The sequence below is a fragment of the Mauremys reevesii genome, linkage group 1, assembly GCF_016161935.1.
Source record: "Mauremys reevesii isolate NIE-2019 linkage group 1, ASM1616193v1, whole genome shotgun sequence".
Taxonomy (NCBI): domain Eukaryota; kingdom Metazoa; phylum Chordata; order Testudines; family Geoemydidae; genus Mauremys; species Mauremys reevesii.
The window spans coordinates 211,287,305-211,311,508 of record NC_052623.1 but is presented as its reverse complement, the minus strand read 5'-3'; the positions used below and the strand labels follow the sequence as shown (position 1 = coordinate 211,311,508).

The 24,204-nt window shown below is 50.2% G+C and overlaps 1 protein-coding gene across 6 annotated transcripts; it reads left to right on the top strand.

The window, feature by feature from the left end:
* The first annotated feature begins 536 nt into the window (after positions 1-536).
* TRIM45 (tripartite motif containing 45) lies at positions 537-20,159 on the top strand. 6 transcript variants are annotated; one of them, XM_039520448.1, is made up of 7 exons: positions 537-542; positions 3,849-4,309; positions 7,474-8,207; positions 9,761-9,890; positions 14,362-14,476; positions 16,348-16,474; positions 19,823-20,159. In XM_039520448.1, exons 2-7 carry the CDS (start codon positions 3,873-3,875, stop codon positions 19,972-19,974), a joined length of 1,695 nt encoding a protein of 564 aa, XP_039376382.1. In that variant the 5' UTR covers positions 537-542; positions 3,849-3,872; the 3' UTR covers positions 19,975-20,159. The 6 variants fall into 6 exon arrangements, with proteins under 6 accessions (XP_039376382.1, XP_039376380.1, XP_039376383.1 ...); XM_039520446.1 differs by lacking the exon at positions 537-542 and adding an exon at positions 1,371-1,400; XM_039520444.1 differs by lacking the exon at positions 537-542 and adding an exon at positions 2,157-2,506.
* Positions 20,160-24,204: the final 4,045 nt, after the last annotated feature.

The following is a 24,204-nucleotide window of genomic DNA, read 5'->3' as shown; positions in this document are numbered from 1 at the left end:
AAGCACATGCGACCAAGTACTTGCACTAATCCCATTTTTTAAAACAGTTTTCAAAGAAACCTGAAAAGAGGCACTATTTTCCTTGGCCTCACTGCAGCATATGATATGGTATGGCACACAGGTCTACTTGTTAAAATGTCAAGAGTCCTCCCCCATGGGTTATGGATGCCATCAAACTGCTACTCCAGACAGATGGTTCAGGATGCATGTGGGTGAGTGTAGTGGGGTGGTTACCCACTCCTGCCCTGAGGGGTTTAAAAAGCGGCCCTGGAGAGGGCTGGAGCTCTAAAAGCTGGGCTGATTGGGGAAGCCTGTATAAAAAGGCTGTGAGCCAGGAGCCTAAACAGTCTCCCTCTGCCTGTAGAGGGAGAAGGGCCTGGCTGCAGGGAGCTAGAGACAGGGTACCTGAGTGGAGCAGGGCTGGGGAGCTCCAGCCTGGAAAGCCCCAGGCTGTGGCCTAGCAGAAGGCCAACGGATCCTGGAGGTTGCAGAGGGCAGCCCAGGGGTAGGCAAAGGCAGCAGGTCCAAACCCAACCTTGCCGGTGAGGAGTAGGCTGATACTGCAGTCTGCCCCAGGGCGTGGGGGCTGGATGATGACTGGCAGTAGCCTTATACTGAGGGGAAGTGGGTATAGTGGGTGGGGGTTTCCCGGGGAGGGGAGACCCTGAGAGAAAGAGGTTACTGCCAGGGGGCAGCACCCCAGCTAACAGGGCACTGGAGTCCAGAGAGGGACACAGGGGCCAAGCGGTAGTGGAACACTGACCTGCAGAGGGTGCTCCAGGCTGGAAATCAAGCTAATTCCCTGAGAGACCAGCAGGAGGTGCTGCAGGGGTGAGTCTGCACCCTTACAGTGAGAAAACAAGTACTTGGAAAAAACAGATGAATGGGTTATCCCACAGGTCTGTTCTAGCACCAAAATTAATGGTCAGGGCCTGAATGCATAAAAGGAGTTAGGTGCCAAAGTCCCATTTTGGGGACCAGTGTGATGCACAAAACTTCTGCCAAGCCCTATAAGTGCCTAAAACTGACTTGGCGCCTATGTTTTTGCATTAAAAATTCCCTGGGTGCTTATGTTTCTGCATGTGGGCATGCACACTGCTGCCTCACTCCAGGTAGCCAGGGAGAAGATAGGCATTCAACCCCCTAGATCACAGGTGGGCCTGATCCAATAGGCATGCTCAGGTGGAGTTCACACAAAAGAGGTTGGGGGGTGGGGTGGTGAGGAAAGAGAAGGAGGGGCTTCCTCAAAACTTTTAGCCCAGTGGTTGGGGCACTCACCTGGGAGGTGGAAGACTCCCCAGTTCAAGTCTCCCCTCACCTGAGGGTGAAAAGGGATTTGAACAGGGCTCTGCCACCGTTTGGGTGTGTGCCCTAGCTACAGAGCTATGAGATACTCTGATGTGAGGAAAAAGAACAGGAGTACTTGTGGCACTTTAGAAACTAACCAATTTATTTAAGCATAAGTTTTCATGGGCTAAAACCCACTTCATCGGATGCAGGGAGTGGAAAATACAATAGGAAGATATATATATACACAGAGGACATGAAAAAATGGGTGTTGCTATACAAACAATAACCAGGGTAATCAGTTAAGGTGGGCTATTATCAGCAGGAGGAAAAAAAACCTTTGTAGTGATAATCAGGATGGCCCATTTCAAACAGTTGACAAGAAGGTGTGAGTAACAGTAGGGAAAAAAACTTAGCATGGGGAAATAGGTTTTACTTTGTGTAACGACCCATCCACTCCCAGTCTTTATTCAGGCCTAATTTAATGGTGTCAAGTTTGCAAATTAATTCCAATTCTGCAGTTTCTCTTTGGAGTCTGTTTTTGAAGTGGTTTTTGTTGTTGTTGTTTTTTGTTTTTGTTTTGTTTTTGTTTGTTTTTGAGTATTGTGACTTTGAGGTCTATAAGCGAGTGACCAGGGAGGCTGAAGTGTTCTCCAACTGTTTTTTGAATGTTATAATTCTTGATATCTGATTTGTATCCATTTATTCACCCCCACACACACACGCACCCTCCATTTGTTAAACTTTTGAATACCTTACAGCACGCCAGGGGCGCTGGAACAATTTGCATAGTGGGGGAGCTGAGAGCTATTAACCCAACTGTAAAGCCTGTATATGATGGGAACCACTTCAAACCAGGGGGTGCACGGCAGTAACCCCAGCACCTATGCAGTACCCCGAGCCAGGCGCCCCCAGGCGGTACCCCCGGATCGCCTGCCCCTGTGTTTGTGCTGTCAGCTCTTTGGGGCCCTGCGATAACCCAGCAACCCCGTGCCTGGGGTCCCCGGGGTACAACACTTGAGCTGAGCTCCGAGGAGCCGCCAGGAGCCCGAGCTCCTGCTCGCCCGGCAGGGTGGCGCTGCCCTCGGCGCCCGGGGAAGCTGTGCCCGGGGAGGGCGGTATCTGCGCGCGGATCCCTGGGCGAATGTCGCTGCTAGCTCGTGGGGCTGGCACCGAGCCGGCCGGCTCGCCCTGCAGGCAGCGCCGCTTCCCCGCGCAGGTGCGGGCTTCCCGGAGAGCCCCCGGCCCGCCGCTCCCAGCCGAGCGGGCGCAGGCCCGCAGCGCCCCGTGACTTTGCTCAAGGTCCTGCCACGAGTGGGGCCGTGGCGCGATTCCCCCCGGAGACTCCTGGCGCGGGGAGTCTGAGGGGCCCAGGGCTCCCGCTGCAGAGAGGTAAAGGGGGTGGGGAGGGCGGGAGCAGGGCCTGGCCCGGGGCCCCGGCGTGGCTGAGTTACGTGGCGCCGGGGCTGCGAGCGGGGACTGGACCCCCGGGCCCTGCTCACGCCGCGCGGCCTTGGTGCCGCTGGGTGAGTTTCGCTCCGGGGTTGGGGCGGGCGGCCTGTGAGAGGGGCCGGACCCCCCAGCTCACAGCGCGGGGCAGGCAGGAGCAGAGCAGCCCGGGACCCCTGAGAGTGTCCCAGTGCCCCAAGAATGGCCCCCACCCGGGACAGCGCCTCGGGAGCGCCCCTGTTTCCGCTCTGAGAGCGCCCCATCCCCCCTCCTGAGAGTGCATCATACCCCCACCCTACAGTGCCCCCTGCCCAACAGCAACACTTGAGAGCGTCCCCTGGCCTCCCCCAAGAAGGGCCCCGTACTCCACGCCCAACTGCGACACTCGGAGATCCCCTCCACCCAACAGCAATGCCACGAGACAGCCCTTGTACCCCCACCATCCAACAGCGGTGCTGCAAGAGCAGCCCCATATCCCGGCTTGACAGTGCCCTGGCTGTACCCCCCACCCAAGAGCACCTCCCACGCCCCCTTTGAGCATCTTCAACCCCCCTGCCGAGAACGCCTCCATGCCTCCTAATAATGCTCCCCTAACCACCACCTGGTCGTGATGACAGAGGAGTGCCCCTGTGCCCACTGAGAGCATCTCCCGTGCACTTGACAGCAACAGCATGAGAGCAACCCTAGTGTGTCGATAGTGACACCATGAGAGTGCTCCCTATAGCTCCCACCCAAAAATACCTCCCATACATCCTGCCCAAAAGTGTCCCTATATCCCCAGAGTGCCCCATGCACCCCCACCCAACAGCAATGCTGTGAGAGTGACCCCCATATCTCCTACCTGACAGTGGCACCACGAGAGTGCCTGTCCCCCCTGAGAGCGACCCCATTTCCCCCACCTGGCGGAGATGCTGTGAAAGTGCCCCCCTCACTTGCACTGGGATGCTTGGAAAGGGTCGCTAGAGTAGCTCTATCCATGCTGTGAGGGGGGTTCTTTCAGGGCCATGCTGGACCCTTTCATGGCAGTCCTGACACTTTTTGTACATAAATTGCATGGATTAGATTTTATTTTCATTCCATAATCTGAATTTCAGAATATGTCCGACCCACAGGAGCAGCAGCAGCAGTTTGGAATCATGTCCAAAATCCCTGGTGAGGTCAGAGGCCTAGCCAGAACTAGGTGCCCATTGTGCACAGAGCTCTTCTTGGCCCCCAAAATCCTGCCCTGCCTACACACATTTTGCATGGCCTGTCTTGAGCAGCTGGAACCCTTTTCAGTGCTCGGCTTCCAGGCAGAGGATTCAGACTCTACCTCAGATGGGTCGTGGCTCCAGGATCATCATCAACCACTGCTCAGCGTCCTTTGTCCTGTCTGTGATACAGAGGTGGATTTGCCACCAGGCGGCATTACTGACTTGACCACTGACCACCTGGCCATGAATGAGGTGCTACTGGAGACCCTGCAGGCGCAAGGCCCAGGAATGCTGTGTGATCTGTGTGTGGATGGGGAAGCCGTGAAGCACTGTCCCACCTGCAAAGCCAATCTCTGCCACTTCTGCTGCCAGGCTCACAGGTATGGGAGGAAGCACCAGAGGCAGAGAGCAGATGTGTAACCAAGCCCTTCCAGGCATGAAGACTCCATTGCTGTTTTGGCCTTACACAACCATATGTAATATATATACGGTGCCACCTGTCCACACATGCATGGTTACCAATTAGGCCAGAAGTGTCCACTTAGGTGTTTGGTGTCTAAGTTGAGCCTGATTTTTGGAAGTGTTGAGTACCCACCACTCTAAAGGAAGTGAATGGGAGCTGTGGTTGCTCAGCATCCTTGGGAGTCAGGCCCTGGATGTGTCAGGTGGGCCCCAAATATTGAAACACCCAAATTAGTGAACAACTGTGAAAATCGTACAGTGCCTCGCCCATTGTGGCCACGGCTGTCAGGAGCCTGCCCACACATTCTCTTCCTCCTCATAGACCAGATGGGGACAAACAACAGAGTGGACTGTGTGGGAGAGCTGCACTCATCTACCAAGGCTGGTCTAGTCCAGGGGCACCATCCGCCGGTCAATAAGTCCAAACTTTGGTAGATGCTCCAACAGACATTTGTTTATTTTACATTTAAGTGAATGTAGTGCAGCAGAAAAATAAGAGATTGACAGCCCTGGAGACTGAAACCTGCTGTTCCCAGAGCAGGTATAGCCAGGGCAGTGGCAGTGCAAACTCCCTGCTTCTTATCCAGCCCTGTTCTGAAGGGACAGCTGGAGAGGAGAGAGGGCAGTTCAGCCTCCATTGGGCCATCAGTCCTTGGCCTGTCTACTGAGGTTGCCTGGAAAGAGGCAAATTTTAAAGCAATAATTGTTTATGTGTATGTTTAAAAGTTACTTCTGTGTGAATTTGAGAACTGGTGTGGAAAATTTCAGCCCCAGAGAGAAAAGGGTAGTATTTGGCAAATCCTGATGTTAGCGTAACTACATGGCTTATTTCCAGTCAACTCTGTCCATGTATATATGGCTCCTGTCACTGTTCCATCTGAGTGCCCACAAACATTCATGAACATATCCTCATAGCGCCCTGCAAGCCAGGCAGTCAGTAGCTGTAACACAAGCAAATTTCCCTTTGCAGCATTTAAGGCAGTTGTAGAATGAGGCTGCAGTAGAGTGAGTGAAAACTGAAGAGATGTCAGCGGTGGGGAAGAGAGATGTTTCCAGCTGAGGTTTGAAAAGAGCTGAAGAGAGGATGAGGCAGAAGTACAGGATGGCTGCTACAGATGTAGGTGCTGCAGAGGAGGTTCTTGCATCAATAGTGGTGTGACTGTGTGAGGAGACAAAGAAGTGCAGTGCTAGGGGAGAAAAGAGATGAGATCTGTGAGGCCAGCTGGAACATGTACATAGTTGGTGGGGACTGGAAAAGGACCAGGTTTAGAGCCATTCTGGCAGCTCTAGACTGGCCAGGGAAGTCCCCTATGCTGGGGTAGCGCTCTGGGCCAGCTTCCTCCTCATTTAGTGCCCTCCAACGTTGCCAGAATGCTTCAAAGTGTCCTTTGCATTACCAAGAATCAGGCTAGATTCTCTGCTGCTTCGCCCATGTGTAGACACTTACACCTGTGCAACAGGGTCTTGATTCCCAGTCGCCCTGCACTTTGTACAATCAGTTACACCAGGGCAAAATGTCACTACTCTACATGAGTAACCTCTTACACCCAATTTGACTGCACAAGATGCTAGACGGCAAGGAATTGAGCCCCAGAACAGTAGCTTTTCATACTGATATAAATAGCCATCCAAGGACCAAGGTGCAAGGCAGTAGAGAATCTAGCCTAAGGGGCCTGACTCCAGTCTTATCTACTGATATCACTTTTACACTGAGGTCCCTCCATTAATATCAGTGAAGCTGCCCCCGATCTATACTGGTGTGAGATCAGGCCCCAGGAGGACCACTGGGAACTGGGTCATAGGGAGCCAGTGGAGTTTTGTGAACATGGGAGTGCTGTTGCCATGCTGCTTGGTGTACCGGTGAGGGATTTCAGCAGAGGTGATATCCAGGGAGTGTTACAGAAATGGCACAAGGTAGCGGTGCAGACTTAACACAAGTGAGAGCAAGAGAAGAGTTCAAAGAATGAGGCAAAAGGAGAAGTCAGAGCGCCCTGCCCTGCCCTGCCCTGCCCTGCCCTGCCCTGCCCTGCGGCGGTTTTGTGCTGCTCAGGTGGTGCAAAGCAGCTCTTGAGCTATCCTACTGTCTCCTGCAGGATTTTCCCTGCATCGGAGAATCTTTGGCTGGTATAGAACCATCTTAGCATATCCTATCCCTTCTCAGACACTCACACCCATTGGTGTAGGGCGTATGATCAGTGGAAGGAGGCATGAGTAGGACTCCCTAATGCCCTGTGGATCCCCCAGCTGCTAAATGTCCCCTGGGGGCTGTTGGCCGGCAACGTAAAATAGAACAACCTTGAGACTGCTTTGCCGTATGTTTGGTACTGGCCTGGCAACTGGATGGCCCCAGGAGCTTTCTGCCCTGCCCCACCTCAGCTATGTTAAGCAGGTACAAGCCCTGAGTCTAGAAGAGAGATGGCATTTGGATTTAAGAATATTTAGTATCTTACCATAGGTCCTTATTTGATTCTTACCTCGTCCTGATCTCCCATCTTCCCTTCAAGGGTATACGAGTTTTTGTCCGAGTGAATAAAAAGCGTGTAAAAAGAGCCAGGTTGACAGGTAAGGAGCCTGACATCCCCTAATCATCCATGGAAGAGGCAAGGCTGAGCAAACTTACTCCATACTGCTGCCTGCCAGCCCTCACCTGGTGGCACCCACCACCTTTCTGCTCCACTCATCACAGTGAGCTCTGGGGTCATTGCAGATACCCTGCTTCTGGCAGGCTCTATAAAGAGAGACTACCTGTACTAATGGTGTGACAGCTACCCCGCTGGTCCTCATATAACATTCTCCCATCTGAGAACAGCATTGTCAGCATGCAGGGAGCCAGAGAGCAGCTGCTAATTAGCACAAAGGGGGCAGGTTGTAGATGATGTCATCTTTCATGTGGAGGTGTGACTCAAGGAGATTAAAGATCCCATCATGCAACATAGCCATCTATTGAATCAGGCTGGAGTATCATACGTTGTGGCTTGTGGTCCATGCAGGGCACAGTGTGTGAGGGGGTCATCAACTGCTCTGTAGGAATCTGCGGGTCAGATGTTGCAAGCCCAGGTTTATCTCTTATACTTCCTTCTAGGAGACAGAAGAAAACAGCTTCCCATGCTGTGGTGGATCTAGAGGACCTGAAGGGCTACAGCCGGACTGAGAAGTCCATTCTGTGCCCTTCCCACCCTTCGGAGGACCTGACGCTGTTCTGTGAGCAGTGTGAGCAACCTGTGTGCCGGGATTGTGTGGTGGGCGAGCACCGGCAGCATCCATATGCCCTTACTGCCAATGTCATCCACAATCACGGAGATTCCATGCGGGACCTCCTCAAGAGCACCCAGCTGCATGTGGACACCCTAGAAGGGGCCCTACACCATATTGAAGGAGTCAGCAGTGCCATCTGCAGTCGTGTGGAGGCAGTGGCTGGGGAGATCCGCACATTTGCAGATGGATACATAAGGGCTATTGAAGAACACCGGGACCGGCTGCTGAAGCAGCTGGAAGACTTGAAGGTGCAAAAGGAGACCCTGTTGCACTTACAGAAGGCACAGCTGGAGCAGCTGCTGATGGACATGAGGACTGGGGTGGAGTTCACTGAGCGCCTGCTGACCAGTGGCTCAGACTTGGAGATCCTTATCACCAAGGGGGTGGTGGCGAGCCGGCTGAGAAAGCTGAATAAAGTGGATTATAGCATCCACCCTGGAGTGGAAGATGGGATCCAGTTCTCTCCCCATGAGAAGGCTGGCCAATGCTGTGGCTATGAGGTTTTTGGGACCATTCTCAATAAGGCAGTTGATCCAGCCAAATGTATCCTACAAGGGGAAGGTATGGGGACAACTTGATTCTGATTGACCAATGATAAAATAAAAATGGGAGGGATTGGGGTGAACCCTACAAAACCCTATTATAGATGTCATTCCTTAACTGAGGGGCTGCATAACCATCCTGGGGGCAGCCCTAGAGACCAAAGACCATAGTTAATCCTGTATAGGTACAGGGCATGCAATAGTAGGTCAGACTTCTTTCCCATTGCTTCTTGTCATTGTCCCTCATCTCTGAACTGGATAGACCAACTCTGTGGCTGAGCAAGTAGTTCAGTCTCTGTGGTACATGTAGTCCTTGGCCTGTGCTGAAACTGACCACAGTGGGGACCAGTTAGTGCATATTGTAACGTAGACAACTGTCCACCGAGAACTTTGTGAGACTGTCAGATGCATCTCATGCAGGCCACTGAGCTTCTGTCAGATAGCACTAACTTTGGGTCACTCATAACCTGGGCTAGATTTAAGAAGAAAGGTTCCTTGTCCCATTCTGCCACTTCCATATTGACTACAGATGGAAGTGCGGCCTGCCAAGGTGACAGCTCCCAGTATGCAATGCTCTGTCTTGATCAAAGTAGAAGGTCACATTGCACGATGGGACATGTCATCTGCAGTCCCCGTCTCCATATTAAAGATGGGGAAGGGGGCTGTACTGGGTCCTGGACAGCAGTTAGGCTATCCCTATCCCATAGGTTTATTTCACTGTACATCTCTAGTGTCACTGCTTTTTAAAAGAAGAAATAACTGCTATTACATTTCCTGAAGCAGACTGGTTATTATTTTACACTGGTAAGTCCGGGGTTGTGTTCCTTAGTCTAGGATCCTCTGGCCTGTGAGCTGTAACACACAAACTCTGTCAGCGAAAGGGAGGAAAAGAACCATGACTGTCCCAGCCCTTTGCAATCAAAAACCACTCGTGTGCAAGGCCAGCATCCTATAGAGGCAGCTCACCCCAAAAGCCCTGGTCTGTGCTGCAGCCCCTTTACACCAACAATGGCCCTAAGGGACTGGAAAACCAGTGGAACCGGCCCTTGGAGAATATCTCCATCTCAGGGGAAAATCCTGCTTCTGTAGAACCAGTGGAATGGCTCTGTATCCCGCCCTGCCATGCAGGGGCAGGGTGTATATTGGGGGTGTAGCTGGGTAAGGGGATGAGGCTGGAGTGTCCTTGCACTCTGGCTCTTTTCAGCTGTCACAGTGTTCGCTTCAGAGCTGAGCCTAAATTAGAGCAACGCTTCTTCTGAGGACTGAAACAATCGCCAGCTGAACTCACAAAACAAGGGACTGCAAAGGGGCGTACAGCCCACTTCTGAGCTGCACCTTCCAATCGGGGCACACTTGCCATCTGTGGGAGGACTCGGCCAGCAGGACACTAGAAATGTGTTTGGGGGTTTTACTTTTCAAGGGGCTCAGCGAAGGGGAACCTTATAAAATCCTGGTTAGACAGATTGAAGTACAGTGGGTATATCGGGAGTTGGAGAGCTGCTGGCTGATGTCAAGCGTGTCTCTTCCCAGTCCTGTTTGGAACAGTAAGGGACAGTTTGCTCTATCTTTCAGATCTCCACAGTGCCCGTCAGAAGCAGCTGGCCAGCTTTACTCTGCTGTGTAATGATGCATCGGGAGAGCAGATGGGGAGAGGAGGAGAGCCCATCCGGGTCACGATCATCCACAAAGACAAGAAGGACTGGTTGGTACCTTCCCTCAGATGGCCAGAATGGTTTTGTTTGCCTCCTGTCTTCCTTTAAAATCTCTGCTACAGGCTTTCTCATCCCTGTCTCTATGTACTTCCATGTTTGCAGTCCCCTGTAAGTAAAGAGTTTCCATGGGCAGGCCAGGATTTACAGGGAGAATGGCACAATGGTGCTTCACCCAAGAGCTGTGGGCCCACAATGCTTAGTGGGGAGAGAGGGGAGTAATTTTGTCTGGGGACAGAGGTGGCTGAAGTCACATTAGCGTGATTTCTCATTTCTGTGTATATATGATCACTTCATCCATTGCTGAAATGCCATCACCCCTAGGGTGAGACATAACAGCTATGTAATAACATAAAGCAATACTTATAACACAGTTTATGACAGGAAGTGAGGTAGGCAACTGTTTTCAGTCGAACCAATAGGGGAAAACCAAACCAAGATTTCGGAAAGATTATAAACAGTCATGCTTAAGGGCACAATCAATTCTAATTAATGGTGGTTAGGAAGCAATTTCTCCCCCAAGCAGGCTGTTCTATAATTGCCTGCTGCTGGGTTTCTTGCATCTTCCTTTAAAGCAGAACAGTACTGGCCACCGGCAGAGACAGGCTACTGGACTAGTTGGACCACAGGTGTGATTGCATATGGCAATTCCTATGTGACGACCTCGTGATTTCACTGGGATTTTCGCCACCGTGGTTCCCTGTGAAACCAGAATTGGATTAATTTCATAAAGGAACAACCTGCAAGTAGGGTCACAATGTTAAAGATAAGAGTCATAGGCCACATCTTGGTTCTTAAATTAGATGACTCAGCCCTCTGCCCTTCTCTTGCCTGCTGCTTCCTAACTGGCTTTTCTGCAAGCAGCTACTCTCTGAGACAGAGGCCTGGTCTATACTACAGAGTGAGGTCGATGTCAGGTGGCTTTACAGCAATCTAATTATGTCAATGAATACACTGCAGCCTTGCTCCTGCTGATGTAAGTGCCATACTATGTTGACATAATGACTCCACCTCCATGAGAGCCATAGGGCTTATGTCAGTGTAGTTGGGGTGATGCAGTGTCTGTGTAGACATTGCCTTACTTAACATGGCTGTTGGCTAAAATTCTTGTCAATTTCATAGCTCTGTGCTGGAGCTATGAAATTGACAAGAAAACTGCTGTCACCCTGCAGCAGGTGCAGGCTCCCCAGGCTCCCCACTCCCAGCCAGGCTGCTGCCCAAACTCCCTGCTCAGAGCCAGGCTGTCCCAGGGATCCCAACTCCCCATTCCCAGCTGGGCTGCTGCCTGGCTTCCCATGCCCGGCTCCTCACTCCCCACCGGGAGCCCAGGCTCTGGGTGTGGCACTCCCCATTGAGAGCGGTGATGGGGCAGCTGTCCCACTCCCAGCAGAGAGCCGAAAGCCAGGGTGACTGCCCTACTCCCAGTGGGTAACGGGGAGCTGAGAGCAGGGTGGTGACAGCCAGGCTCCTGGCAGGGAGCAGGAGCCAAGAGTGGGAGGAGCAGCTGGGCTCCTGACAAGGAACTCCAAACAGAGCTGAGAGCCTGGGCCCTCAGCCCCACACATTGCCTCTCCTAAGTCAGTGGAAGTGCTCCTGTTGAGGACGCACACCACTGACAGAAGGAAGGTTTGACTCACCACAGTGAGCGGTGGCTGTAAGTCGACAGCAATGTCAGAGCATCATCTGTAGGTTGACTTAATTTTGTAGTGTAGATATGCCCTGAGAAGTGACACTGTTTCCAGTGCCTCTTATCTTATGGGATGAGATGTCTTTCCTTTTCTCTTGTATTTTTCCTACGATCTCCTCTCTGTCTTTGTCCCCTCCCTTCCTTGGCTCCCTTCCCCAGTTCTTCTCCCACTCTCTCTCTTCCATGTTGTGATGGTGGTAGGAGTAGTTGTAGAGTCTGATTTAAATGTTTACTCTGGCTGCTTTGTGCCACTTCAGTGATTCAAAACAGCTGTAAAACCAGATTAACTGCAGAGTGTAACAAAGCAGCAAGAGTGTACCAGTTTAACTGGGCCCATATGTCTCATGAATGATGCACTGCCACCACTCAGATATCAGATGCAAATAGAGTTGCTAGCAATCCCACTGAGACAGCATGTGCCTTGCTGTCCCAGGTACTGGGGGACAGTTCTGCAGGGTGAAATGATCCTTACAAGACCATGGTCTGAGAAAATTAATAGATTCAGAGATTCCAAGACCAGAAGGGACCATTGTGATCATCTAGTCCGACCTCCTGTATAACACGGGCCATGGAACTTCCCTAAAATAATTCCTAGAGCAGATCCTTTGGAAAAACATCCAATCTTGATTTAAAAATTGTCAGTGATAGAGAATCGACCACAATCCTTGTTAAATTGACTAATTAGTCTCATTTAAACATTTGCACTTTATTTCCAGTCTGAATTTGTCTAGCTTCAACTTCCAGCCATTGGATTGTGTTATTTCACTGCGAGATTGAAGTGTTCCTTATTAAATATTGTTCCCCATGTAGATTCTTATAGACTGTAACTGAATCACCCCTTAACCTTCTCTTTGTTAAGATAAATAGATTGAGCTCTTCGAGTCTATCACTATCTGGCATGTTTTCTAATCCTCTAATCATTCTCGAGTCTCTTTTCTGAACCCTTTCCAGTTTAATCAACATCCTCCTTGAATTGGAGACATCAGAACTGGATTTAGTATTCCAGCAGCAGTTGCACCAGTGCCAAATATAGAGGTAAAATAACCTCTACTCCTGCTCAATTATGCATTCAGAGATTGCATTAGCTCTTTTTGCCTCAAAATCATACTTGCACACTGAGCTGATTATCCACCATGACCCCCAAATCTTTTTCATAGCCACTGCTTCCCAGACAGAGTCCCCCATCCAGTAAGTGTGGGCTACAGTCTTTGTTCCTTGATGTATACATTTACATGTAGCTGTATTAAAACACATTGTTTGCTTGTTTCAGCTTACTAAGCAATGCAGAGCACTCTATATTAGTGACCTGTCCTCTTCATATTTACCACTCCCTCAATTTTTGTGTCATCTGCAAACTTTATCAGTGATAATTTTATGTTTTTCTCTGGTTATTAATAAAAATGTTAGCGTAGGGTCAAGAACTGATCACAGCAGGACCTTGTTAAAAATACATCTGTTTGAGGATGATTCACTGTTTATAATTACATTTTGAGACCTATCAGTTAGCCTGTTTTTAATCCATTTAATGTGTGCCATGTTAATTTTACATCTTTCTAGTTTTTGTTCAAAATGTCATGTTGTACCAAGTCAAATGCCTTACAGAAGTCTAAATATATAACATCAACACTATTACCTTTATCAGCCAGACTTGTAATTTCATCAAAAAAAATGTCAAGTTAATTTGACAGAATCTATTTTCCATAGATTCATGTTGGTTGGCATTAATTATATTACCCTCCTTTAATTCTTTATTAACCAAGTCCCATATCAGCTGCACCATTATCTTGCCTGAGATCACTGTCATACTGAAAGGCTTATAATTAACCATGTCATCCCATTTACTCTTTTTAACTATTGGAACAACATTAGCTTTCTTCCAGTCTTCTGGAACTTCCCTGATATTCCAAGACTTATTGAAAATCAACATTGATGGTCTAGCAAGCTCTTCGGCCAACTCTTTTAAACTTATGGATAGAGATTATCCAGACCTGCTGACTTAATGAGTAATATCAGTGCTGATGTTTGTTACATCCATGACTGAGTGGAACAGTGAATGCTTGTCAGGGAGGGGAATGGTGTGGTCTCCTCGATGAAAGTTTCAGCTTTTCCATACTGGCGGCAGGTGATGTCTCCATCCCAATCTTTGTCTCCTGTGTGGTCTATGTTGCCCATCACTGTTGTATCCAAGCACTGTGATGATACAGCTCTGAGCAGGGTTTTTTATTGTGAGAACTTGCAGTGGCTACAGCTTGCAACATATGCACAATCTTTTGGACTGGCCCTGCTGCTTTCCAAGCTCCCTAGTAAGAGTGAGAACTGGTCTTTAGCCTTTGCCTGTAGGAACTGAAAAAGCTCAAGTTTTCCTTCTTAAGGTCGAGAGCTTTGCCACTTCCTCTTGCATCCATGAAGTAGGAGAGAGAAGACTCCTGTCTGAAATCCAGATGATGCTCTGACATTGTATCTGTCATCCTCCCTCTGCTATCGTTTTTCTGCTTCTCCTCTTCCAGTCCTCACTGGTTGTTGCAAATCATTACAGTATAACTGACTTTCTTTGATCTCCTTCATATGGTGCTGTGGCCTCTGATAGCAGGTATGTGTGTGAAATCTACAGCACATGCATCATTATTCGGGGGTCTTTTATACATGTACATTTTAGATCCCCGAACTGGGGCATGGGGTAAGAACCTTCCTGTAAATCTAATCCACAAAGTGATTACCAATTAGATCAGTTTTCTACAAGTTACTGACCTTACTTCCCTCTCTTTTTGTATTAACAGTATAATCAAGCCCAGCGTGTGTGATAGGAGGGATGGGACTTACCACATTTCCTACATCCCTGAGGAGCTGGGCACGTACACTGTCTGCATCTGTGTCAAAGGGCAGCATGTACAGGTAGCCTTACAACTCACTGTGATTGATGTAGCTCAGGGGTTCGCAAACTTCATTGCACTGCAACCCCCTTCTGACAGCAGAAATTATGACATGACCCCAGGAGGGGAGACCAAAGCCTGAACCCTACTGCTCCTGGTGCGGGGGCCAAACCCCAAGCCCAGAGGCTTCTGCCCAGGTGGGGAGCCTGTAGCTTGAGCCCGGCCACCCAAGGCTGAAGCCCCCCGGCAGCAGGGCTTGGGCTTGGGCTCAGGTCCCAGGCAGTGGGGCTTGGGCTTTGGCCCTGGGCCCCAGCAAGTCTGATGCCAGCCCTGGCGACCCTATTAAAATGGGGTCGCGACCCACTTTAGGGTCCCAGCCCACAGTTTGAGAACTTGCATCAGGGGCAGGGCAATAGTGAGTCAAGCCCAGTGAGCTATTCCCATCGGTAACCCCTGCACCTCCTAGCTCCTTCTGCTCTAATCCCAGATGCTTTCTTCCTTCTCCGCTATGTAATAGGTATTATTCCGTCAGTCCCCCATCTGCATGCCCTGTTCTTCCCAGTGGAACTGAGGAACTTGACTCATCCCTTGCACCCACTTTTTTCCCAGCGCTCACAGCACCTAGTTAAAATCATTCCCCCACCTGCTGGTCTCTCCCAATAAAAGAGCCGCCTGGAAAGCATCCCAATCCTGGCCCTTCCAACTTTGCTGCAGGCTGCTTTGGCCTCTCTCAGAACTCCCATGATACCCAAGCTCACCACTGAGCTATTGCACCTCCCCGCTGCTGAGTCCCTGGTCTGCCTCCTGCTGCCTGCTCAGCCCTGGCTGATTCCCTTTCTAATTATCTACCCATTATCACTACCAAGCTTTTAATTGCCTTTTGAGGGATTTTGTCAAAGGGAGTTTGAAAGCCCAAACGAACGATCATCAGTTCTCCTTTATTTGCTATTTTGGCTTGCTCAAAAAATTCTAGTAGATTGCAGAAGCTGGGTTTTCGTTTGTGGAAGTCATGCTGTTTTTTCCCTTTTGCATTTTGTTCCTCTAGCACAGTGGTTCTCAAACTTTTTTTTTCGCAGATCGCTTGAAAATTGCTGAGGGTCTCAGTGGACCACTTAATGATCTTTCCAAATGTTGTTTGTACCGTTAGCTAACTGTTGTAAAGCGCTTTGGATACAAGCGCTATATAAAAAAACCTTAATAATAAACTTTTTTTGTTCTACAAGTAAAAGCACACAGCACATATTTTCATATCAGTAGTCTTACCTTTCTAATGCGATGAATGTGCCCCCTCTTGCTCACCACCGCAGCCCCAGATCTGGGGTTGGGAAGGACAGGGGGAGTTTCCCCGCCACAGCAGCCACAGAGCTGGGGCTGGGAAGGAGGGCCATCTCTCCTGGCAGCCGCAGCCCTGGAACTGGGGAAAGTTGCATCTTTCTCTGGCCGCCGCAACCCTGCACGTCCCAAATTCCCCCCACCCCTCTTCTCACCCCACTGTCCCCTCCCACCTACCCCCTATTCCCCCCAAGGCCACCACCTCACCTTACCTGTGCATCTTCTCCAGGATCAAGGTATCTAATTAGTGGAGCGACACCTGCGCATCTCCACTAATTAGGTGGGTGGCCCTTCATTCTCTCGTGCTCACACCTTAGAGGGAACTATCCACGGACCACCTGATGGAGCTCACGGACCACTGGTGGTCCACGGACCACAGTTTGAGAACGTCTGCTCTAGCAGATTTGGTATTAAAGTCAGGTTCACTGGTTTGTAATTGCTAGCAGCACCCTAGTAATTTTTTTTTTTAATTTTGGTACTTTTGACACCCTCCAGTGCCCTACTACAGTAGCAGGGTATGCTGGGCACACGATTGCCTCTCTGTTCTCTTCTGCTCTGCAGGGCTCACCATTCACTCTGACTGTGAAGAACAAATTCCGCAAACACCAGGGTGTGTTTCATTGCTGCACGTTCTGCTCCAGCGGAGGCCAGAAAGCCGCTCGCTGCGCTTGCGGTGGGACCATGCCAGGTGAGCACTAAAGCCCAGATCCTCATAGATTCCAAGGCCAGAAAGTACCATTGTGATCATCTAGTCTGACTTCCTGTGTAACACAGGCCACAGAGAAGATCTTTTAGAAATAATTCCTAGAGTAGATCTTTTAGAAAAACATCCAATCTCGATTTCAAAATGGCCAATGATGGAGAATCCACCATGACCCTTGGTAAATTGTTGTCAGGGACCACCGGTCTTGAACGTTGGTCTATAGGGCTCTTAGGCACCAGTAAGTTCAGACATGCCACCCACTGACTGCTAACAGTGAACTAGAAGCTGAACTCTGACAGAGGACTCCCGTCTGGGATCTGACTGGCGGAACTCGGGGGGTCCTGTGTCCTTGCTTGTATTTAAACAGCACAGGAACAGGAAGTTTTCCATGCAACTGGCTTGGCTCTGCTTAAGACTATTTCCCTTGTGCTACCTACTTCTACTGCCTCACTCTGATCTCCTGGTAACCTGACCCTGGCTGCCTCCTGGGACCTGTCAGTTTGCCCTCTGGCCTATCTCAGACTCTGATCTCCTAGTATCTGATCTTGCCTGGCTCTCAACTCCCGCTCTGACCACTAGGTCAGACCGCCCACCGCCTGGTCATGACAGTTGTTCCAAATGTGTGCTATATTGTCTGTCTGAATTTGTCTAGCTTCAACTTCCAGCCACTGGATCATGTTATACTTTTCTCTGCTAGGCTGAAAAGACCATTTTTGAATATTTGTTCCCCATGTAGATACTCAAAGGTATTCTGGTGCCTAACTCCCACTGAAATCGAAACAGCTCTCCCAAAACTGTTTGAGCCAAGAGCATTTGTCACATCCCCTCCCCTCTCACATATCACTGTGTTTATAATCACTATGGGCCCACTTCAGTCACAGCATACACACCAGAGTGCCACTGCAGCAGGAGCATGAGTACGTATTGCCTGGTAGAATCGGGCCATGACCAAGGGATGGAGAAAGTGCAAACAGTTCTGTTCAAACTGAATGTTCAGAATGTTCAGCATTGCTTCTCTTGATCTTGTGGGGCTGGAACGCTCTATACATGATCCCTGGGGCCTCTTGAGAACATTCTTTCAAGAGTTCAGCTTGGTCACTCATTTCATCAGAGCTGGTTTCCATGGCCCTGCACAAGACTCATGTTTGCCTGTTGTAAAAGTAGAAATGACTTCTTCCGTCCCCCATACTTGGCATGTAGACAGCTCTGGCAGGAGCACACTCCCTGTCCGTGAGGTTCAGGGGGTGGTACAGGCTGGCACGGCTGGCACGGTGGGATTCAGCAGAGCTAAGGTTCGTGATACATCGCAGGCAGCGCGAAGAGCATGAACAAGAAGGTGTACGTTTCTTAACAGTGGGTGTCATCACGATTCTACAGGATCTGTGCTACCCCCCAGCTTTTATACAGTCTCTTGGAGGAGCCCTGTCAGTGTGCCGGATCCCCAAGGGGCCCCACTCTTCCTGAAGACTAGGCCCTGCAGCCTCACCACTTCCTAGGCTGAGCCTCTGGGCTCCAGCGCTCCCCCTTCACACCGTGAGCTCTGCTCAGCAAGTCCAGCTGAGATAGACTTCTGGAAAAGACTGGTACACTCTTCAGGGACTAATGCACGGCAGCCAGTATTTGCAGTCACACCCCAAACAGTGTTTTCAAAGCAGAATAGGGTTTATTAGTCAGCTGGAACAAAGCACTGGAAGTCCTTAGGTTAGCACGGAGCAATAAAGGTTAAAGCATAATCCATTCTGGTCAAGCCAGAGCAATTGACCAACCAAGATGTAGTGAGCTCCATTTCCAGGCTCTCTCTCTCTCTCACTTCCTCCATCAGTTCCAGTAGAGAGCTCCCAGCCTCTTCCAGAAGCTAGCTCTTTATTCCTGCTGGACACATCTGTCCTTTGTTCTCCAGGCAGGGCCACGCGCAGTTCACAGCCTTCCTGGCCAGAGCTTCCTGCTATTGAGTGTCAAATCATGAGTCACTGGAGCTTGCATTGTCTCTCTAGACGCCTTGTTGATCTGGATCCATTTCAGCCAGTGCCTTAATGACTCTTGGCATCCTGCTGTTAACTGATTTATCTCATTAGACTGACTTAACACTTGATAAGGGTTTCAGAGTAGCAGCCGTTAGTCTGTATCCACAAAAAGAACAGGAGTACACAACACAAGCACTCCTGTTCTTTTAACACTTGGTAAACCAACCCACAGCCTTTCATGTATTTATACCTGCTCCTGTATTTTCCACTCCATGCATCTGATAAAGTGGGTTCTAGCCCACGAAAGCTTATGCCCAAATAAATTTGCTAGTTTCTAAGGTGCCACAAGGACTCCTCATTTTTTTTGCTGATACAGACTAACACAGCTACCACTGAAATCTATTCCAGCAGTTCTCAAACTGTGGGTTGGGACCCCAAAGTGGGTCTGGAATCTGTTTTAATGGGGTCACCAGGGCTGGTGTTTGACTTTCTGGGGCCCGGAACTAAAGCCTGAGCCCCACTGCCCAGGGCCAAAGTCCACGACCCACTGCTCAGGGCCGTGCGGCTCAGGTTATAGGCCCCCCGCCTGGGGCTGAAACCCTTGGGCTTCAGCTTCGGCCCCCTCACCTGGGGCGATGGCACTCAGGCAGGCTCAGGTTTCAGTCCCTCCCTCCTGGGGTTGTGTAGTAATTTTTGTTGTCAGAAGGGGGTCGCAGTGCAATGAAGTTGGAGAACCCCTGCTCTGTTCATTTCACCCAGGCAGGGAGGTGACACACACACCTTTGTCTCTTAATCTGCCCTGAAAACAAACATAATCCTCTCCCCCTCATCCCCCAAGTGGGTAGCAATGTAACATATGGGGGGAAACTGAGGCACACACAGGCCTCATAAAAATATTTTTAAAAATTTCCCTTTAATCACAGGCGTAATAAACCACTGGAACAGTTTACAAGGGCCATGGTGGATTCTCCATCAATAGCAATTTTTACATCAAGATTGGATGTTTGTTTAAAAACTCTGCTCTGGGAATTATTCTGGGGCAGTTCCTTGGCCTGTGTTCTACAGGAGCTCAGACTAGATGATCACAATGGTCCCTTCTGGCCTTGGACTCTATGAATCTATTAATAGCTTTTTGTTGGGGATTACTACGGTGGTCACCTCCGTGTTTTGTCCATTTGTTTGAAGGATTCTGGCCCTGCCAGCCCAAAGCAGGAGCACCTCATTGTGTGTGCCGTGCCCTCTCAACAGGGCTCTCTCCTGCTGTCAGCTGGCTGGGGGCACCCTCAGGAAGTCACTGGCAGCTGGAACTGTGTCTCTGCTATTTTCAGCCATGCTAATGGTGTTTCTCCTCTATCCTTGTGACGGGTAGGTGGGTACCAGGGCTGTGGTCATGGTCACAGAGGTCACCCCGGCTGTCCCCACTGGTCCTGCTGTGGCAGAGCAATTGAAAACACCGAGTGCTCAGCTGTGCCGCCCGGTGAGAACTTGCAGAGAAGCCTGCTCAAAACTGTGGCGCTCTGACTGGCGGGGAGAGTCTCCTAGAGCTCGGGGGGTCTCCGCTGGCTGGGACTCGGGCCTAAACCAACAGAAGTGCAGCGACTGTCACGTGGCTGTCATTGCCAGGGAGCACCTTACCGAGATACAGAGCAGCTGTGTGGGCTGGAAAGGGAGACGTGTTAAAATAAAAATGTGCCTTATATTCCATCCTGGGGCTGTGTGTGAGAAGTTATTTCGTGTACCATTGGGGGAGTCCTGGGAGTCACGTCACTGACTTCTGCACAGTGAGGAGAGACTGAGGAATTCCACAGTCAGTCTCTAAACTCCATGCTTGGGAGAACAGGCTCAGAGAGGAGATATCAGCACGAACAGCTATCTCCTAGAGCAGGGGTTCCCAACGCGGTGCCCGCGGGCGCCATGGCACCCGCAGGGGCATCTAAATGCACCCACGTGCTGGCCGGCAGTCGAGCGTCCGCCGAATTTCTGTGGCATTTCAGCGGTGACGCCTCTCAATGACGTCACTTGACCGCCACCATGGTCCTTTGTCTGGCGCCCACGAGACGAAAAGGTTGGGGACCGCTGTCCCAGAGGTTCTGTGGGGTCAATGTTCCCTTCCCCTGCTCCGTTCTTACAGGATGGTTACAGTGAGGCCAAAGATGCTGATTGTGTCACATTCCAAAAGGTTTTCTGCACGTGTTTAGTAATGGCTTGGCTGGTTACATATTTGTTATGCCTCTCTGTCCAGCCCAGGGCTAGATCCTGATCGCAGATGGGTGCAATACTACACAGTCTCACTCAATGGATCTGCTATTTTGTTTGCAAACTTTACTCTCCCTAGCATCTCCAGGTGTACTGGCTTGGGCTGTATCTTTTTAGATAGCACAAATGAAGCAGGATTGGTCTAGAACTGGGGTGGGGAACCTCCAGCTCATGGGCCAGATCCGGCCCCTGCTTAATTTAAGCAGGCCCATGGCAAGACTCCGCACTGTGGGCCTGGAGCCCTGAGCATCAGCGACCCCCCCACAGGGCTGGAGTTGCGAGCGCTGGCTCACCCTGCTGCGGGGGGAAGTTAGGGTGCTAGGCCAGTCCTTCAGCTGCCCCTGTGGCCCCTAAGTACAGGGGTGATCAAGAAAGCTCCGAGTCCATGTAGTCCTACCCCCGCGCTCAGGCGCCGCCCCTGCAGCTCCCATTTGCCAGGAACCACAGGGGCGGCACCTGCAGGGGCAGACAGCGCTTAGTGCGCAGAGCTGCCTGGCCACATCGTGGCTGCTTCTGAGAGCGGCGCAGGGCCAGGGCAAGGGGGGAAGCCTGCCTTAGCCTCACTGTGCTGCCGACTGAGGTAAGTGGCACCCAGCCAGAGCCTGCAGCCCAACCCCCTGCCCCAGTCCTGAGCGCACTCCCACACCCTGAACCCCTCATTTCTGGCCCCACCCCGGAGCCTAGGGGAAGCCCCAAGCCTCCGCACCCCCACACAGGGCTGTGTGTGGCCCGTGACTGATTTTTTTCTGTGGGTCAGTGACCCCTGATAAAAAAAAAAGGTTCCCCACCCCGGTCTAGAAAATACTCGGTTGAGGGGAATCCAAGGAAAATTCAAGGTGCTAAAGTAAGGGGTATTGGTGGTTTGGTTTGGTTTTGTTCAACATCTTCATTAATGATCCGGATGATGGGATGACTTGCACCCTCAGCAAGTTCGCAGATGACACTAAGCTGGGGGGAGAGGTAGATATGCTGGAGGGTAGGGATAGAGTCCAGAGTGATCTAGACAAGTTGAAGGATTGGGCCAAAAGAAATCTGATGAGGTGCACTTAGGACAAAAGAATCCCATGCACTGCTACAGGCTGGGGACCGACTGGCTAAGCAGCAGTTCTACAGAAAACGACCTGGGGATTACAGTGGATGAGAAGCTGGATATGAGTCAACAGTGTGCCCTTGTTGCCAAAAAGGCTAACGGCATATTGGGCTGCATTAGTAGGAGAATTGCCAGCAGATCGAGGGAAGAGATAATTCCCCTCTATTCGGCACTGGTGAGGCCACATCTGGAGTATTGCATCCAGTTTGGGCCCCTCACTACAGAAAGGATGTGGACAAACTGGAGAGAGTCCAGCGGAGGGCAACAAAAATGATTAGGGGGCTGGGGCACATGACTTCTGAGGAGACGCTAAGGCAGTGGTCCCCAACCTTTTCATCTGGTGGGTGCCAGATGAAGGACTGTGGCAGCGGTTGAGCATTCGTCAAAATGCTGCCGAATTTCTGCGGCATTTCGGCGGTGACGCCTCTCGATAACGTCGCTTGTCGGCGGCAAGAGGCGTCATCGAGAGGCATCGCTGCTGAAATGCCGCAGAAATTCTGCGGCATTTCGGCAGATGCTAGACCGCCGGCCAGGACACGGGCGCATTTAGATGCCCCTGTGGGTGCCATGGTGCCCGCAGGCACCACATTGGGGACCCCTAGGCTAAGGGAACTGGGCTTGTTTAGTCTGCAGAAGAGAAGCGTGAGGGGGGGATTTGATAGCAGCCTTCAACTACCTGAAGGTGGGGTTCCAAAGAGGATGGAGCTCAGCTGTTCTCAGTGGTGGCAGATGACAGAACAAGGAGCAATGGTCTCAAATTGCAATGGGGGAGGTCTAGGTTGGATATTAGGAAAAACTATTTCACTAGGAGGGTTGTGAAGCACTGGAATGGATAACCTAGGGAGGTGTTGGAATCTCCATCCTTAGAGGTTTTTAAGGGCCGGCTTGACAAAGCCCTGGTTGGGATGATTTAGTTGGGGCTGGTCCTGCTTTGAGCAGGGGGTTGGACTGGATGTCCTCCTGAGGTCTCTTCCAACCCTAATCTTCTATGATTCTATGTTGTCATGTCCTTTCACCTGTGTCAGTACAGAACCAAATTCCCAGTGTGACAGTAGGGGACACTGTGCTGCTGGCAGTGAGATGAGATGCAGAAGTGCAGCCACCTGTTGCTTGCATTCATGAGGGTGAACTGGGAGCAGCTTGCACATTGTGGGAAGCTAGAACCAAGTAGCTGGCACCTTCATGCTACTATTCTGCTATTCTTCACTGGCAGAGTCTCATTAGAAATTACACCATTCTTCGAACACAAAGGGGTCCCACACTCTGCCCACAGACAGCTGGGGGAATTAGCCTGAGTGATATAGAATAGCAGATGTAACCTTTTTTTGTAGGTTATTAGTTCAAATGCTGCCTGGGTTGGTAGTGACAGAAAGTCATTACCATCTACACCTGTGAGGCTGAGCTGTGAGTGTATTTGACTTTTATCTACTTTCCTTAACTGTTCACCATAATGGGTGTAATTGCTTAGGCTTAGCTAGTGTCCGCAGGACTCAATAACTACATTTTAACATTCTCGTTATTTAGCAACTTTACCTGAATTATCAGAGTTTTGTCTAATTATCTTTTTTTTTAATCAGCTGAAAGACCAGGGCTAATTGCAACTGTTCTTTAGTAATCCAGCTTTTTGTGACCAACTGCTCACACCCACTGCTAATTCCTCTCCTACTCCAGTAAGTCCAAAAATGGTCATCCGTGCTTCTGCTGGGCCTAGCCATTGAGCTGTTGCACTCTTGGAAGTGGGCATGTTCCACCCCATGACCCGCACAATCTGCCACACTCAGGGTTGGATGCATCCTAGGCTCATTGCACACAGCAGCCTTATGCGGCAGTGCTGTGCTGGAGCCCAGCACAGATGCAGCTGGGCTCATCATACTATAGGGATTGAGAAGGGGGGAGATGGAGCATGGGTGGAGATCAGCCAGTCAGGTATATTGAAACTGGGACAATGCATTGGTTTCAACAACAATAATAATAATGTTCTTGTTTATTATTAATAGCCAGAATATAAATAATAAATACCTAGGCATTGCTAGACATTTGTGGTGCCTGTGTAACCCACACACCTGCTGTCCCATTTAGTGGCACTGAGACCACTTAGAGAGAAAAAAAGAGTTTGCTCTACAGCCTTAGCTGGCTTTTAGCTCATGTGGTAGAGCAGGGGTAGGCAACCTATGGCACGCGTGGCGAAGGCAGCACATGAGCTGATTTTCAGTGGCACTCACACTGCCTGAGTCCTGGACAGCAGTCCGGGGGGCTCTGCATTTTAATTTAATTTTAAATGAAGCTTCTTAAACATTTTAAAAACCTTATTTACATTACCTACAACAATAGTTTAGTTATATATTATAGACTTATAGAGAGAGACCTTCTAAAAACATTAAAATGTATTACTAGCACGCGAAACC